The sequence below is a fragment of the Sphaeramia orbicularis genome, chromosome 9, assembly GCF_902148855.1.
Source record: "Sphaeramia orbicularis chromosome 9, fSphaOr1.1, whole genome shotgun sequence".
NCBI lineage: Eukaryota > Metazoa > Chordata > Actinopteri > Kurtiformes > Apogonidae > Sphaeramia > Sphaeramia orbicularis.
The window spans coordinates 21,703,009-21,719,908 of NC_043965.1; the positions used below are offsets into that span (position 1 = coordinate 21,703,009).

Sequence of the window (16,900 nt, forward strand, 5' to 3'; positions counted from 1 at the left end):
TATTAAAAATGCCAGATAATGAGTATTAATCACTTTCCCCCCTTTTATGACGAAATACTCAACTGTTTGTACAATTTCAATTCATTAAAACTGATTCTCTCACAGACACACACACACACACACACAATAGGGTTTTTCAAAATAAAAGCCATATTAAAAATGGTAAATAATGAGTATTAATAATTTTACCTAATTTTACAAAAAATGTCAAATAATGAGTATTAAAAACTCTATCTATCTATCTATCTATCTATGTATCTATGTATCTATCTATCTATCTATCTATCTATCTATCTATCTATCTATCTATCTATCTATCTATCTATCTATCTATCTATCTATCTATCTATCATGTCTTTTGTAATTCTATTTATCACAGCTAAAGCCACTCCTGACCACGTCCATTAGCACATAATGTTGCAAAAGGCAATCCTTTGGCTCTGCATTATTAAATCACAAAAATGGTGCTAACACATTTGTTGCAGGCATCTGCTTTGGTCACAGAACGTCAGTGAATGACAGCGCAGCGTCACAGAACGTCAGCCAATGGGAGCGCAGCGTCACAGAACGTCACCCAATGACAGCGCAGTCTCACAGAACGTCAGCCAATGACAGCGCAGCGTCACAGAACGGCAACCAATGGGAGTGCAGCGTCACAGAACGGCAACCAATGAGAGCGCTGCGTCACAGAACGACAGCCAATGAGAGTGCAGCGTCACAGAACGTCAGCCAATGACAGCGCAGCGTCACAGAGCGGCAACCAATGGGAGCGCAGCGTCACAGAATGGCAGCAAATGACAGCGCAGCGTCACAGAACGTCAGCCAATGGGAGCACAGTGTCACAAAACGTTGGCCAATTGGCGCGAAGCGTCACAGAACGTCAACCAATCAGAGCGCAGCGTCCCAGAACGGCAGCCAATGACAGCGAAGTGTTACAGAACAGCAGCCAATGACAGTGCAGCGTCACAGAACGTTAGCCAATGGGAGCGCAGCGTCACAGAACGTCAGCCAGTAGGACCATCGCATCACAGAGCGTCAGCCAATGGGAGCGCAGCGTCACAGAACAACAGCCAATGACAGCACAGCGTCACAGAACGTCAGCCAATGGGAGCACAGCCTTACGGAACGTCAGCCAATGGGAGCGCAGCGTCACAGAACATCAGCCAATTACAGCGCAGCGTCACAGAATGTCAGCCAATTGGAGCGCAGCGTCACAGAACGTCAGCCAATGACAGCGCAGCGTCACAGAATGGCAACAAATGAGAGCGCAGCATCACAGAACGGCAGCCAATGGGAGCGCAGCATCACAGAACGTCAGCCAGTGGGACTGTAGTGTCACAGAACGTCAGCCAGTGGGAGCGCAGCATCACAGAACGTCAGCCAATGGGAGCGCAGCATCACAGAACATCAGCCAATGGGAGCGCAGCATCACAGAATGTCAACCAATGACAGCGCAGCATCACAGAACGGCAGCCAATGAGAGCGCAGCTTCACAGAAGGAAAGCCAATGGGAGCGCAGCGTCACAGAACGTCAACCAATGACAGGGCAGTGTTACAGAACGGCAACCAATGAGAGTGCAGCGTCACAGAACGTCAACCAATGGGAGCGCAGCGTCACAGAACGTCAGCCAATGACAGCGCAGCGTTACAGAACGGCAACCAATGAGAGCGCAGCGTCACAGAACGTCAGCCAATGACAGCGCAGCGTTACAGAACGGCAACCAATGAGAGCGCAGCGTCACAGAACGTCAGCCAATGACAGCGCAGCGTTACAGAACGGCAACCAATGAGAGCGCAGCGTCACAGAACGTCAGCCAATGGGAGCGCAGCGTCACAGAACGTCAGCCCATGACAGCGCAGCGTCACAGAACGTCAGCCCATGACAGCGCAGCGTTACAGAACGGCAACCAATGAGAGCGCAGCGTCACAGAACGTCAGCCAATGGGAGCGCAGCGTCACAAAACGTCATCCAATGGGAGCGCAGCGTCACAGAACGTCAGCCAATGGGAGCGCAGCATCACAGAACGTCAACCAATGACAGGGCAGCTTTACAGAATGGCAACCAATGAGAGCACAGTGTCACAGAACGTCAGCCAATGGGAGCGCAGCGTCACAGAACGTCAGCCAATGGGAGCGCAGCATCACAGAATGTCAACCAATGACAACGCAGCGTCACAGAACGGCAGCCAATGAGAGCGCAGCGTCACAGAAGGAAAGCCAATGGGAGCACAGCGTCACAGAACGTCAGCCAATGGGAGCGCAGCATCACAGAATGTCAACCAATGACAGCGCAGCGTCACAGAACGGCAGCCAATGAGAGCACAGCGTCACAGAAGGAAAGCCAATGGGAGCGCAGCGTCACAGAACGTCAACCAATGACAGGGCAGCGTTACAGAACGGCAACCAATGAGAGCGCAGCGTCACAGAACATCAGCCAATGGGAGCGCAGCGTCACAGAACGTCAGCCAATGACAACGCAGCGTTACAGAACGGCAACCAATGGGAGCGCAGCGTCACAGAACGTCAGCCAATGGGAGCGCAGCGTCACAAAACGTCATCCAATGGGAGCGCAGCGTCACAAAACGTCAGCCAATGAGAGTGCAGCGTTACAGAACGGCAACCAATGGGAGCGCAGCGTCACAGAATGTCAGCCAATAGGAGCGCAGCGTCACAGAACGTCAGCCAATGGGAGCGCAGCGTCACAGAACGTCAGCCAATGGGAGAGCAGCGTCACACAATGGCAGCCAATGACAGCGCAGCGTCACAGAACGTCAGCCAATGGGAGAGCAGCGTCACACAATGGCAGCCAATGAGAGCGCAGCGTCACAGAACGTCAGCCAATGGGAGCACAGCGTCACAGAATGTCAGCCAATGAGAGTGCAGCGTCACAGAACGTCAGCCAATGACAGCGCAGCATTACAGAACGGCAACCAATGAGAGCGCAGCGTCACAGAACATCAGCCAATGGGAGCGCAGCATCACAGAACGGCAGCCAATGACAGCGCAGCGTCACAGAACGTCAGCCAATGGGACCATAGTGTCACAGAACGTCAGCCAGTGGGAGCGCAGCGTCACAGAACGTCAGCCAATGGGAGCGCAGCGTCACAGAACGTCAGCCAATGGGAGCGCAGCATCACAGAATATCAACCAATGACAGCACAGCGTCACAGAACGGCAGCCAATGAGAGCGCAGCGTCACAGAAGGAAAGCCAATGGGAGCGCAGCGTCACACAACGTCAGCCAATGGGAGCGCAGCGTCACAGAACGTCAGCCAAAGGGAGCACAGCGTCACAGAACGGCAGCCAATGACAGCGCAGCGTCACAGAACGTCAGCCAATGGGACCGTAGTGTCACAGAACGTCAGCCAGTGGGAGCGTAGCGTCACAGAACGTCAGCCAATGGGAGCGCAGCGTCACAGAACGTCAGCCAATGGGAGCGCAGCATCACAGAATATCAACCAATGACAGCGCAGCGTCACAGAACGGCAGCCAATGAGAGCGCAGCGTCACAGAAGGAAAGCCAATGGGAGTGCACCGTCACAGAATGTCAGTCAATGGGAGCACAGCGTCACAGAACGTCATCCAATGGGAGCGCAGCATCACAAAATGTCAGCCAATGGGAGCGCAGCGTCACAGAATGTCAGCCAATGGGAGCGCAGCGTCACAGAACGTCAGCCAATGGGAGCACAGCGTCACAGAACGGCAGCCAATGACAGCGCAGCGTCACAGAACGTCAGCCAATGGGACCGTAGTGTCACAGAACGTCAGCCAGTGGGACCGTAGTGTCACAGAACGTCAGCCAGTGGGAGCGTAGCGTCACAGAACGTCAGCCAATGGGAGCGCAGCGTCACAGAACGTCAGCCAATGGGAGCGCAGCATCACAGAATATCAACCAATGACAGCGCAGCGTCACAGAACGGCAGCCAATGAGAGCGCAGCGTCACAGAAGGAAAGCCAATGGGAGTGCACCGTCACAGAATGTCAGTCAATGGGAGCGCAGCGTCACAGAACGTCATCCAATGGGAGCGCAGCATCACAAAATGTCAGCCAATGGGAGCGCAGCGTCACAGAATGTCAGCCAATGGGAGCGCAGCGTCACAGAACGTCAGCCAATGGGAGAGCAGCATCACAGAACGGCAGCCAATGAGAGCACAGCGTCACAGAATGGCAACCAATGAAAGCGCAGCGTCACAGAACGTCAGCCAATGGGACTACCGCATCACAGAACGTCAGCCAATGGGAGCGCAGCGTCACAGAATGTCAGCCAATGAGAGTGCAGCGTCACAGAACGGCAGCCAATCGGAGTGTAACGTCACAGAACATCAGCCAATGACAGCGCAGCGTTACAGAACAGCAACCAATGACAGCGCAGCGTCACAGAACGTCAGCCAATGGGAGCGCAGCGTCACAGAACGTCAGCCAATGGGAGCGCAGCGTCACAGAACGTCAGCCAATTACAGTGCAGCCTCACAGAATGTCAGCCAATCGGAGCGCAGCGTCACAGAACGTCAGCCAATGGGAGCGCAGTGTCACAGAACGTCAGCCAATGGGAGCGCAGCGTCACAGAACGTCAGTTAATGAGAGGGCAGTGATCAGAGAATGTCAGCCAATGACAGTGCAGGACCACAGAATGTAAGAGTGCAGTTTTACCAGTCTGTGCTGCCTCCCCAGCAGACGACAGCATAGCAGAGTGTACTGGCCACAGCCACATGGGACAACATGTGCAGTGACTGGGCAGGGCAGGAGTCAAAAGACCTGAGCCTCTTCAGGAAAAATAGCCGACTGTTCTTTTCAATAGAGTGAATCTGTGTTTAGGGACCAGTCCAGCTTGTTGTCATGATGTACACAAAGATATTTTTTATGTCTGCACCACCTTAATGTCCACCCCACATAACAGTGACTTTTCTACTGGTAGAAAAAGACCTCATTTTACCAAAATATAAAAATTCAGTGAAAGCTGAAATTTTCATCCGACCCCAGGGTGGAGAACTCATTGGCCTTGTATTCCTGTCAAAACTCAGCTTAGGATTCTTTTGTGCAGGTGATGAAAAATGTTCGGAGCAGCCAAAGAACCCCAATTTACTGGATTGCAGAATGTTGCTCCAAATCCATTCCCTCTATTTATGCATTTATTTTCTCCTACCCAATTTGGGTGATGAAAGGGAAGAGCATAGTAAAAGATTTCATCAGAATATTTCTGAAATGGACACCAGGGTGTTTCAGCTCATACCTACTGGCTATTACTGTTGCAAGAGTCTGAAACAGTTGACAGGAACTTTGAGTCAAGCAGATTACTCAAGATCAGATGTTTTACCTCTAGTAAAACTAGGTGAATTCTATGTTTTAGTCCTTACAGAAATACACCATTTATTATCCTATTATCCTGGAGGATTCTGTTGGGTTTCTGTAAATTGGCTTAGAGTCTGGTTTTGACCAACTCTATATATAAAGTGTCATGAGATAACTTTTTTGTGTTCTGGTGCTATATAAATAAAATTTGATTGATTGAGTGATTTGATTGGTTTTCCCCTGTAAGTCGCTTTGGAAAAAAGTGTCTGCCAAATGCATAAACATAAACATTTATTATTGTAAAATGAATATTCTAAAAAATAAAAAGCCATGATCTGAAGTTGTAATTTTAAAACACTTTTATTAATTTTTAAGCAAAAACAGAAACTGCAAAAAACAGATAGGTCTATTATCAATCAATACTGAGCTTTTAAAAATCTTATAGCATTTGCTCTAATGAAAAGCTGAGGCCTCCTTCAAGTGTGAGTACAAAAAGAATAAAGCCCACAGAGTTATAACCGCTTCACATAGTGACACATATAAGAAAAACAACAAAGCTGAAGATATTTGAATAATATATTGAAAGTCATGCAGAGGAGAGAGGACAGGTTACATTCAACAAGCTGGAAGCATCCAAGGTGTACTGAGGCACATTTTCTAAATTGCTTCACACATTTAAAAAAATAACTTCAGCTCAGTAACCACAAATGTAATGTTTGTGTTATCTGTCAATTATGTTATTGCTGGCTTAGGTTACCTGTTGAGGAAGATGATGCAAACTTTAATCCTTAGGCCTGTATCAGTTCAAAACCAAGTTCATTTTTAGTTAAATAACTGCAACACAAATGGCTTGTGGTCAGAAAATTTGACACAAATTCCTGTTGTTCTTTTTTTTTGTTTGTTTGTTTGCCTAACACAAACACATCTGATGGTCAGTTATCCCAGCAAACCAACCCAGGTACAGTCACTGAAGTATGCGTTTTTGATTAACATGAACACTAATAGGATTAGCGTTTGAGTTGGTGCTGAGAAAAACCTGTATTTCCGAATGTGCTAGCGACACTGAGTGTGCTTCATGTTTGTCGTGAATATTAAAGAAAATACCTGGGTTAGCTCTTTGTTAGCTCCTCATGTATGGCTGGATCCCGGAGTCATACCGTGTTGTGCAAGTGATAATCTGCTCACTATCTGTGTGTGTTCACCACAGTGGTTAGAAAGGAGCAAATACAGCATTTAGAGATGTCAACCATTTTAGAGCAACTTCAACAGCATGTGTAAAAGCGTGTGAAAAGAAAACATAAAAACATTTTTCCTTTTACAGCTTCACATTTACAGCTGGGATACTGCAGAGAAAAGGACACAGCTGCTACATTGTGGGAGGGTGGACGTCATCTCACTGAGGCACACTCCTGTCACACTAGCTACTCAAGTGAAAGTTGGTCTTGTCAGAATAGATAAATGTTCAACTGAATGATGGCTGAACAAACCATTAGTTATTTTGAGGTGCTGTTGCTGAGCTGGCAGTGTTTATTATAAATCTACTATAGTGGCTCTGGCCAACCCTAGCTGGAGCTGCAGCAGAGAATTACAAACACACAACAAAAAAATGAGAAGTTGTAAATCCTGTTTTCTAACTTGTCAGCTAATTTGCAAAAAAAAAAAAGGGACACATTAACCCGTAAAGACCCAAACAGCCACCGGCGATCAAAACCATCTACTGATCTAAACTGTTTAATACCTGTTGATCCACTAGTCCTATCAATACATGTAAATAAATGGTGTAAAATGCAGTTTGTTGTCTTTTCATGGTCATCAGATATGACCCATTTGGACGTTCAGAGGCTCCATAGTGAACGTGGAGTTATTGATTCACCAGTAAAACCCATGGAGTTTGATAAATACATTCAATTATTGATATCGTTGCTGAAAAAGTCACTATTTCTTAATTTTTGTTAATAATCTTTGAATTTGCTCTGAGTTTTCATGAACATCAACATAATCAGTGAATTAAACATAAAAAAGAACATGATTTACACTGAAAAATGCAAAACACAGAGGATGATATTATAATAAATGGTGATAAATCGCTTAAAAATGGCTAAATATTGCATTCCACTCAACATGGCAACCTTTCACTGATTATTTTAATAATACAAATGTGTAAACAACTTAGGATGGGCAATATATGATGTCCTCAGTTTGGTTTTTGATGTTCAGTGTTTACTGTTGTTTGTATGCTTTTTGTTTTACTGCGTGTTCTCATTTTTGTTGCATTGAGCACAATGAACGTACATGAACACGTTTTTGTTACTATGTGAAAAAACTCAATAAAGAGAATTAAAAAAAAAAAAAGGCTAAATATAGAAGATAAATGCATTTGAGAACTGCCACAAAAGTAGCACTGGGTCTTTATGGGTTAACTGTGGTAGTTTTGGCAACTGCTTATGAGAATGAGTTAGATATCATCTCATGTCTACGTATTTACTATTAGTTTTGTGAAAGTGAGGTGGATATCAGATGCTAGTTAACCCTTGTGTGGTGTTCAGATTTTTGTTATTCAGTCAGTGTTCGTGGGTGCAGTGGACCCGCTGCATTTGTGGGTTTTTAATTCAACATAATCAAACAATTTTGGGTTAAAATACTCCACAGATCTTTACTTCATCCCAATTACAAGTAATATAAAAAGCATATGTTTAATATTTGCCTTTTGCCTTTGCTAGATCACACAGTGCTACTCATTTTTAGTTTGTTAAATGTAATATTATATATATATTAGAGGGGAAAAAATCATTAAAAAAAGTAATTACTCATTATTTTTCTTTTAATAAAAAAATGAAAACGGGTTCCACATACCCAAACACCATACAAGGGTTAATTGAGAAAGTATGAGGCAGGTTTTAACCAATAATCACTTAGGTCACCTGATTTGGTTAATTTAGTGGGGAAACATTGTCCCAAACTAACAACATTCTGAAGGTCTACTGTCTAACTTTTCTATATAGAAAAGTATCTCAAAATATATATTTCTCTTCCATATTAATATGGTTATGGGCAGCATTGTAAATTCTTAATTATAAATCATATCCCTTCAAAGTGTTTTTTTGAGGGATCTACAACCTCTAAAATATAGGCTACAGTTGTTTGCATGAAAGCTTTCCGTAAATTGCATTTAAGTAAGAAAAAAAAAAAAAAAGAAAGAAAAAAAGACATTTGGCTAGCTACCAGATAGTGTTTGTACAACAGGTTGGTTTGGTGTTTAAGGAAAACCAGGTATGAACTGAAAACTGTTTGTATCTAACTAGAGCATCTGCTGAATTAAATTATAAATTATTACCATACAGCATTCCACATTGAAACAAAACACAACTCACTCCAAATAAACAAAAGTTGTGCTCTAGCATTCAACGAAGAATATTTTAGACACAAGAATATCAATAACAATAGTCTTTAGAAATATACTATAGAATTAAATATAACCACAGTTTTATACAAGTTTTACAAGGCATGTTGCACTGACGGAGCTGGGAAGTATCATTGAAAATAGCAACAGAGTGAATCCCTCTGGTTCAAAGTAGCATAATTCGACTGATTATTTTTCAGTTAATACATTCAAAGAAACCTGGAGTTAGCATTTCCTGTTTTGCTATCGTTATTTGGTGAGCATCACCACTGGAAGACACCCTGACATTCAGAGAAGTTCATGACAAATTGACAGCAAGGGATCATGTGTAGGAAATAAGACCAAACTATGTGTTACTGAATACCCAATTTATGACTCACTGCTGAGTGAAAGTTTGACCTATTTTCAGACTGTTGATAACAAACCATGAATGTCCAAGTATGAACTAGAGCAGGGGTGTCAAACTCATTTTCTTTCAGGGGCCATATTCAGCCCAATTTGATTCCCAGAGGGCCGGACTAGTCAAATAATAGCAGAATAGCCTATAAATAATAACTCCAAATTTTTTTGTGCAAAAAATAACATTAGATGATGAAACTATTTTATCCAAAACAAAAAAATGTGAATAACTGGAAAAAAGTGAAATTTCTGCAGAAAAACAAATACAATTTTATCAATATTCTGCCTCAACTTATGATTCATACAGTGTGCATTACAGATCAGATCTACCAAGACATAAAACAGGCAGAATATTGTTAAAATTGCACTTATTTTTCTTTAGACATTCCAGGTCGTTCATATTTGTTCAGGTTATTGAGGTTTTATTATTAAAGGATATCAGAGTTTAATGTTCTTTGCAGTAAATCAAAGAGAAAAAAATGGGTGTTGCCATTATTTATAGGCATGATGTCATATTATTTTTTTCACATTAAACCAAGAAGAACATTTGGAGTCATTATTTTTAGGTTATTATGTTGTGATTTTTGAGTTTGATGCCCTTGACTGTTAACATTTTCAGGGTAATTTTTGCATTTTGCACTTTGTAAATTCATCCCGCGGGCCAGATTGGAACCGGTTTTGGCCCCCAGGCCACATGTTTGACACCTGTGAACTAGAGGGTCAAACCGGGAATATATCACCTGGAATAAATCGATGGTATTTTCAAAGGTAAGCATTGGTTATTTATATTAAACTGAAAATGGTTATGGACTCTTATTGCCTGAGAGCACCTCTTCACAAAGCTGCAGGATTGCTTGTTTAATAAAGTAAAGGTTTTGAAGTCATGTCGTTGCAATAGAAGAGAACGGCTGCTAAAAGTAAGGTCTAAAGTTCAAGCAGCATAAACCATTTTTCAACTGTGGACGTCCCTCACTCAGGAGTTGGGAGTCTGTGGAGGTGGAGTCCTATGCTCTGGAAGCCTGGGCACCCTTTTGTGAATGTTTGGCTGTTTCGTTTCCTCCCTCCATCCTCCGTCTTTTCCTTTTTTCCCGTCTCCTTTTTCTTTATTCTGTCTGCACAGTTTCAGTGCTCTAGAGATGAACACATCCAGGTCAAACAAACGCTCTTTTTGCTTGACGGGCAGCGGCTCGAAGGAACTGTCATTTACTGACTGAGAAACAGATGAAGTGGAAGAAGGAGGTGAAGGCTGTGGGGGAGGAAAAAGAGGTGAGGGAGGCGGAGACTCTGTTACAGGTGACTGGGGAGGAATGGGACAGGTGGGAGACGACGGGAGAAGAAAAGGGAGAGAATTCGAGGAAGACGTGACCGGTGGAAGCAGGTTGAACTCGTCGTAGTCGGCTGACGGTGGACGCTCAACCTCAGTGTAGTGGAAGACTGGGGTCGGCTGGTCGGTCGGAGAGAGAGGCAGAGGGGGGGAGGAGGTGTAGCAGGTGGGGGAACGTGGCTCGAATGAAGGGCTGGGACTTGGCGAATGGAGGCGAGCGTGTGTGCTTTCTACCCAGCGAGAAATCTCCTGGAATAAATCCGCAGTTTCCTCTTCTTCTTTTTCTTCTTGTTCTTCTTCTGCTTTCTCCTCCTGCATCTCCCCCAGGTCCTCCATGCTGCCACCGATAGGCTCCACAGGAACAGGGAGGCTGCTAGTGTTGCGCTTCCAATGGGACAGATCCAGGATCAGCTTAGGCTCAGAGTAGTGCTGTGGCTTCCCCTCCCTCCAAGCTATTTTATCAAGATATGAAGGAGAGCCCACTTTGTAGTCACAGGAGCGGCCGCAGTCCAGTTCTCCAAACCCTAAACCGGAAGCCCGATCCAGAGAGGAGTGGGAGTTGTCCAGGAAGCGTTCAGCTGAGCTACTGTGGGAATACTTGCGTGGGTCAACCTACATAAGACGAAGAGACAAGATTGTACAATTGTTAGCTTATTTTCAACCAAATTACATGCTGAGGTAATCATAAAGTGGTTATTTTTGACTGTTCCCCGAGTTCTGACAGACTTTAGAAAAACTGCATTTTCCTACCATGCACCATAGTCATGGAATAGTGTTCAAAACCTCTAAAACTACAAACATTCATCTCTGTCAATGATCTTAAAAGTATCATGGAGAATGCAGTGAAGGAGAATAGTCACTGTTTTTCTTGATGGCAGTATGGTTGAATATTCTGTTTTATTGTTCATTGTGTATCATGTACAGTATGTGCTTTATATGGTTTTGACTTTGTATGGCTGCTACCTTGGCCAGGTCTGTTTTGCAAAAGAGATGTCTAATCTCAAATGGGACTTCCTGGTTAAATAAAGGTAAAATAAATAAATAAATAAACAAGTGGTGCCAGGCACAACAAACACAGCCCCTCACACATATTGTAGCTTATTTTGACATCGATCCAGCTGATGTCATCATGTATATACATGTGCTGATGTCATCATATCAATTGCCTCTATATATGTGCCAAGTTTTAAGTGAATTGAAACAAAATTGAGGTTTTTAGAGACTTTTGAAATTTTACCCATTATAAGTAAATGGGAGGCAAAAACGATTGACCAAATTCATAAAAAATTTGAACTTTGACCTACTTACTGTACTGAACTGTTTGACCTAGTTACTGATACTGTATGTCTGTTTAGAATGGGAGGACCCCAGGAAGAGTAGTTGATGTCCTGCATCAGCTAATGGGAATCCTAATAAATAAATAAATACTTTTAACATAATGTAACCACATATATTGTGGGTCACTGGCAATCTATAAACCCAATTAGGTATGAATTCAACCAATAATTTTGCTGCTACAAACATTTGAGATTTCGGCCATTAAAAAGTAAATTTAAAAAAAAATAAAAAATTTAAAAAATTCATAAAAAATTGTAACTTTGACTTATTGTTCCAAAAATGTAACCACATATATTCTGGCTCACTGGCAATCTATAAACCCAGTTAGGTATGAATTCAACTAATAATTTTGCTGCTGCAGACATGTACATTTTTGCCCATCTGTCCATCAGTAAGTGGAAAAAAAAAGATTTAAAAAATGTATTAAAAAATTTAAACTTTGACCTAGTTTTCCCAAAATGTAGTTGACATCTATTCTGGGTCACTGGCAATCTATAAACTCAGTTTGGTACGAATTCAACCAATAGTTTTGCTACTACAAACATTTGAAATTTTGTCCATTAAAAAGTAAATTAAAATTTTTTTAAAAAGATTTTTAAAAATTCATAAAAAATTGTAACTTTGACCTATTGTTCCAAAAACGTAAGCACATATATTCTGGGTCACTGGCAATCTATAAACCCAGTTAGGTATGAATTCAACCAATAGTTTTGCTGCTAGAGTGTTAACATCAAACAAAAAAACAAACCGAACGAAAAACAATACCCCTTGCCTCCCCTTCGGGGGGGTGGGGTAATAAGTAAACACTGCAACGTGATGATGATGATGAGAATCCATCTTTAAACGGTAATTCCACAGTTTCGAAATAACAAATAGGACACATATCCAACCTGTGCCTCCTCTAACAGAGAAGTAGAGTTTGCCCGAGGGTCTCTCTGCACCTCCTCGTCTTCAGTGGTGTCTCCCATATCTGAGGTAATGTGTCCGGGGGGCATGCAGCGACACTTGCCACCAGAGTGCTGCCAGCATACATCTGTTGATAAACTGTTCTCATACCTGGAGGAAGTACCAGAATGGGAGGATTTATGTCTTATTTTATATTTACATAAAAACCATGGAGCTTGGTGTGTTAATAGAATCAGATTTGTTCATCACCATTCATAACACAACTTTCACCAAAACAGCTTTCCACCCACTGAAAAATATAATCAGAATTAAGTTTTCTGTCTCTAAGAGGAGCCAAGGGAAGCTCATCCACACCTTCATCTCTAGTGGCATCCATTATGGTAATGATCTTATAACTGGACTTCCAAAACAGAGCATTGAGCGGCTGCAGCTCATTCTGAAAAGCTGCTGCCAGGTCTGAAATCTGCAGCTTACAGTTAGAATAGATTGTCAAGTGCTGCTACTAGTCTACAAATCACTGAGTGGTTTAGGCCCAGAATACATCAGTGATATGTTTAAGGAATATGAAGCGAGTAGGATCCTTAGATCGATGGATCAGATCAGCTAGTTGAGCCCAGAGTCTAAAGACTAAACACAGAGAAGTGTGTTTAGCTGCTGTGTTCCAATAAACTGGAACAAACGGCCAGTAGAGATTAGATCAGCTCTAAATATAGACATTTTTATATTATTATTTATACATTTCTTTTTCATGAGCTTATGAATGAACTCTATAACTCACACTTTTTTTCTTATCGCATTCTAAGTCTTAATTTAGTCTTATTTCTATGTAAGTTTGGAACACAGTATATGCTTTTAATCATTTTAATATAGATTAATACAGTTACTTTAGTCTTGTCCATTATTTTATGTATTCTTTTCTAATTACACATCATAATGTTCTGATCTTTTATTGTTTTATTTTATTTTTTATTTTATTGGCTTATTTAAAAGGGACCATGCAAATTTCTGAACATTTCTATATAAAAAATACACCTACGTAAATATGCCAGAATTAGCAAAAATAACTACTTTTCATCTGCAGTCCCTAAATAAAAATAAATAAAATAATGAATAAAAATGTTCTGATCTTTTATTGTTAAAGATTTTGTTTTGATCTCCCTCTAGGTGTTCCTTTTATGTAAAGGACATTCTTTGTGTGTGAAATGTGCTGTATAAATTAACATGCATTGGCATTTTTTGTTCAGTATGGTACATGCATAATGTAAACGGTAGCGGAAAATATTAATAGTTTAGTTTATAGCTTATGTGTTAAATTTATGCTTTGTCAGACATTTTCCCTATTTTGCTGTTTTTATGACATGTGACTTCAATCCCTTGTATCTGACTTGAGGACCACTAAATGCACCCACCTGTCCCAGTGGATGCTTGAGGCCTGACTGTTGCTGTTACTGAGGCTCTGCTCAGTGATCAGACTGTCCTCCAGTTCGTCCTCGATGCGGAAGGGATGTGTCGACGTCGGCTCATCCTCTGGACAGGAGTACTGCTGGAGGAACGGGTGGGACAGTGCCGCCTCAGCTGTTAGCCGATCCATAGGGTGAAAAGTCAAGATACGCTCAAGGAAATCCACAGCTGAGGGGGAGAGGGACAAAGAGTGGGGTAAAACAAAACAAAACAGAATAAAAAAAAAGATCCCTATTCTCATCTCTTAAATTATTCAGAGATGCTGCCACTTGCTGTTCTATTTTCTGAACATTTCCATTTCTTTTAGCCTTCTTTCTTACAAGTGCTTGATCTATCTCCTTTTTCTCACCCACCACTCACCTTGAGCGTCCACTTCAGGCAGCAATTCAGAGAAGGGTTTCTTGACTCTCCATCCATGACTGACATATGAAGGCATCACCTAAAAACAACCAGCAGAGCCATTCATTTTTTTATGTTTATAGATATAAATAGCCAAACTATCCAAAAGCATCTACTGATCTAAAATGTTTAACCCTTTCATGCGTTGTGGTCACTACAGTGGACAGCTATTCTACAGCTGTTCTCTTGTGGGTTTAGTTGTTTTAGTTCCATATCAGCCAACACAGTGGACGCTTATGCATCATCTCATAAACTGCAATTCATACCATTACTGTAACTTTGCTGTTCTTGATTGGTTCTAGAGTGGAAATCAATTGTTAATTGTTATTCTTTGCATATTATCTCTATGAAGTGAGTAATAACTAGTATTAGAATATGTTAAAATGTGAGAAAACATCAGATTAGTTGCATTAAACATGGTTTCATTTCACTGTTTTCATATCACTTTATCATACTGGGTTTTAAATACATGTTTCTTTGCTTCAAGAAAAAAATTTGTGGTGTTACTGAGTGGACATTTTTGTAAATCTATGAAAAAAACCTCAATCTCATTGTTTTTTTCATGCCTAAGGAGGAATAAAAACACTCAAAAAAAAAAAAAAAAAAAAAAAAAAAACTCAACTAAGGTTCTGATAATTCATGCATGAAAAGGTTAATAACTTTTGAACAATTAATCCTATCAATACACTGAAATAATTTAGTTAAATATAGTTTGTCAGCTTTTCAGTGACATCAGATATGACCCGTTTGGATGTTCAGAGGCTCGATAGGGAATGTGAAAACACTGTCATCTTCTACCATGTAGGTTCATAACAAACAGTGCTTGTAGATACTTGTTTTTATGTTCAGTTAATGATATATTTAGCTGAAAAAGTCACATTTTTCCAAATTTTTTTCTGTTTTGATATAATAGGCTATGAATTTAATCTAGGCTTTTAAGAAAATCAGACTCAGAATCAGCTTTACTGGCCATGTATGTGAACACATACAAGGAATTTGGCTTCGGTTTTTGTATTGCTTGCGACATACAGTTCTGGCATAAACCCAGACAACATGTGGACCTAGACATAATATAGACAAACATTTGACTGGAGACAAAGACAACAATGGGTTTAGATTTACAGTGGATTCATAATGTGATATGTACAGAGTGCAAATTGGAGTTTTTATACAGTGAGTGGATGTGTGGATCCGGTTTATTAAAAATATATGTTTATATATATATTATTGACAGTGGGTTTTACATTGTAATATGTACAGAAAGTGCAAATTGAAGTTTTTATACAGTGAGTGGATATGTACAGAAATACTGTCTGTAAAAATATATGTTTATGTATATATTATTATTATTATATTGTTGTAGTGCAAATAATTTTAAGAATAATTTTAAGAAAATTAGCATGATGAATAAATTAAATTAAAAAAAAAAAAATCCGATTTTCACTGAAAAATGCAAAATGAAAGATGATACTGTAATAAATGGCGATAAATCACTTAGGAAAGTTTAAACGTAGAAAAACAGTCATTTGGAATTCATTTCTAGCTGTTTAAGGTTTAAAGTGTTGCAGTGACATTATCTTGAGTGTAATTCTGCTCATATTATATATATTCTTGACATGAATATCCCCTAAGCATTAATAAAGTTCATCTCAATCCATGAGACACACTGTACAGGTTCAACACGGGTGCCCTATTTTTAACCGCGAATGTGTTTCTTCTATTATGTAACAAAGAGGTCAGTTCAGTATTTAAAGGATGAGGTCACAGACAAAGATCATCACTGCATTGAGTCATCACCTGCAACAAGTCATGTCTGTCCTCCTCCCTCAGCACCGGCACTGAGTCAAGAATCAGCTGCATCTGCTCCAGCTCATGGGCTCCTGGGAGAAGAACCAGGCCCAATTAGAAACAAACACCATACGCAGGATTAGTCATGTGACCGTTACAGAAGAGATCACCAGTTATAGTCAAACAAGACAAAACAATGCACATCAACTGTACAAATGACCCATCACTATATCCATGCATATTAAGTAATAACTCTGGTTTTCTTCCTGTTTTACTCAGAATCACTTCCCATAATGTGCAATAATTCCTCAAATGTGAATTATGTGCAATAAGTTTAACCAAGCAATAGTCTTCTATATTGCAATAACAATGCAATATTTATTTAATATTTATAAAAAAATAAATGCACATAGAATTAAATGATGATACATGGTATGAAACATGTGAAACTCAAGTGACTGCATCTAATTCCAGAAACTGGAAAATATTTGGTTGGAAAAACATAAAGAGATTTTTTATAACACCAAAGATCAAAAAGGCTTCACTATCATTACCTCAGCCCTGTTGGAAGTTGTGTGGTGAGCAGGATGTGGGTCA

General features: G+C 41.1%; 1 protein-coding gene across 1 annotated transcript in view; it reads right to left on the minus strand.

Moving 5' to 3' along the window:
• Positions 1–8,338: 8,338 nt before the first annotated feature.
• Positions 8,339–16,900, minus strand: part of mapk4 (mitogen-activated protein kinase 4) — a 28,041-nt gene continuing 19,479 nt past the window's right edge. Inside the window, exons 5-10 of the mRNA XM_030143565.1 lie at positions 16,313–16,395; positions 14,477–14,555; positions 14,065–14,284; positions 12,640–12,805; positions 9,801–11,023; positions 8,339–9,133 (exon numbers count right to left, since the gene is read on the minus strand). Coding sequence (XP_029999425.1) covers positions 10,061–11,023; positions 12,640–12,805; positions 14,065–14,284; positions 14,477–14,555; positions 16,313–16,395 — 1,511 coding nt within the window. The 3' untranslated portion in view covers positions 8,339–9,133; positions 9,801–10,060. The remainder of the gene's footprint in view (positions 9,134–9,800; positions 11,024–12,639; positions 12,806–14,064; positions 14,285–14,476; positions 14,556–16,312; positions 16,396–16,900) is intronic.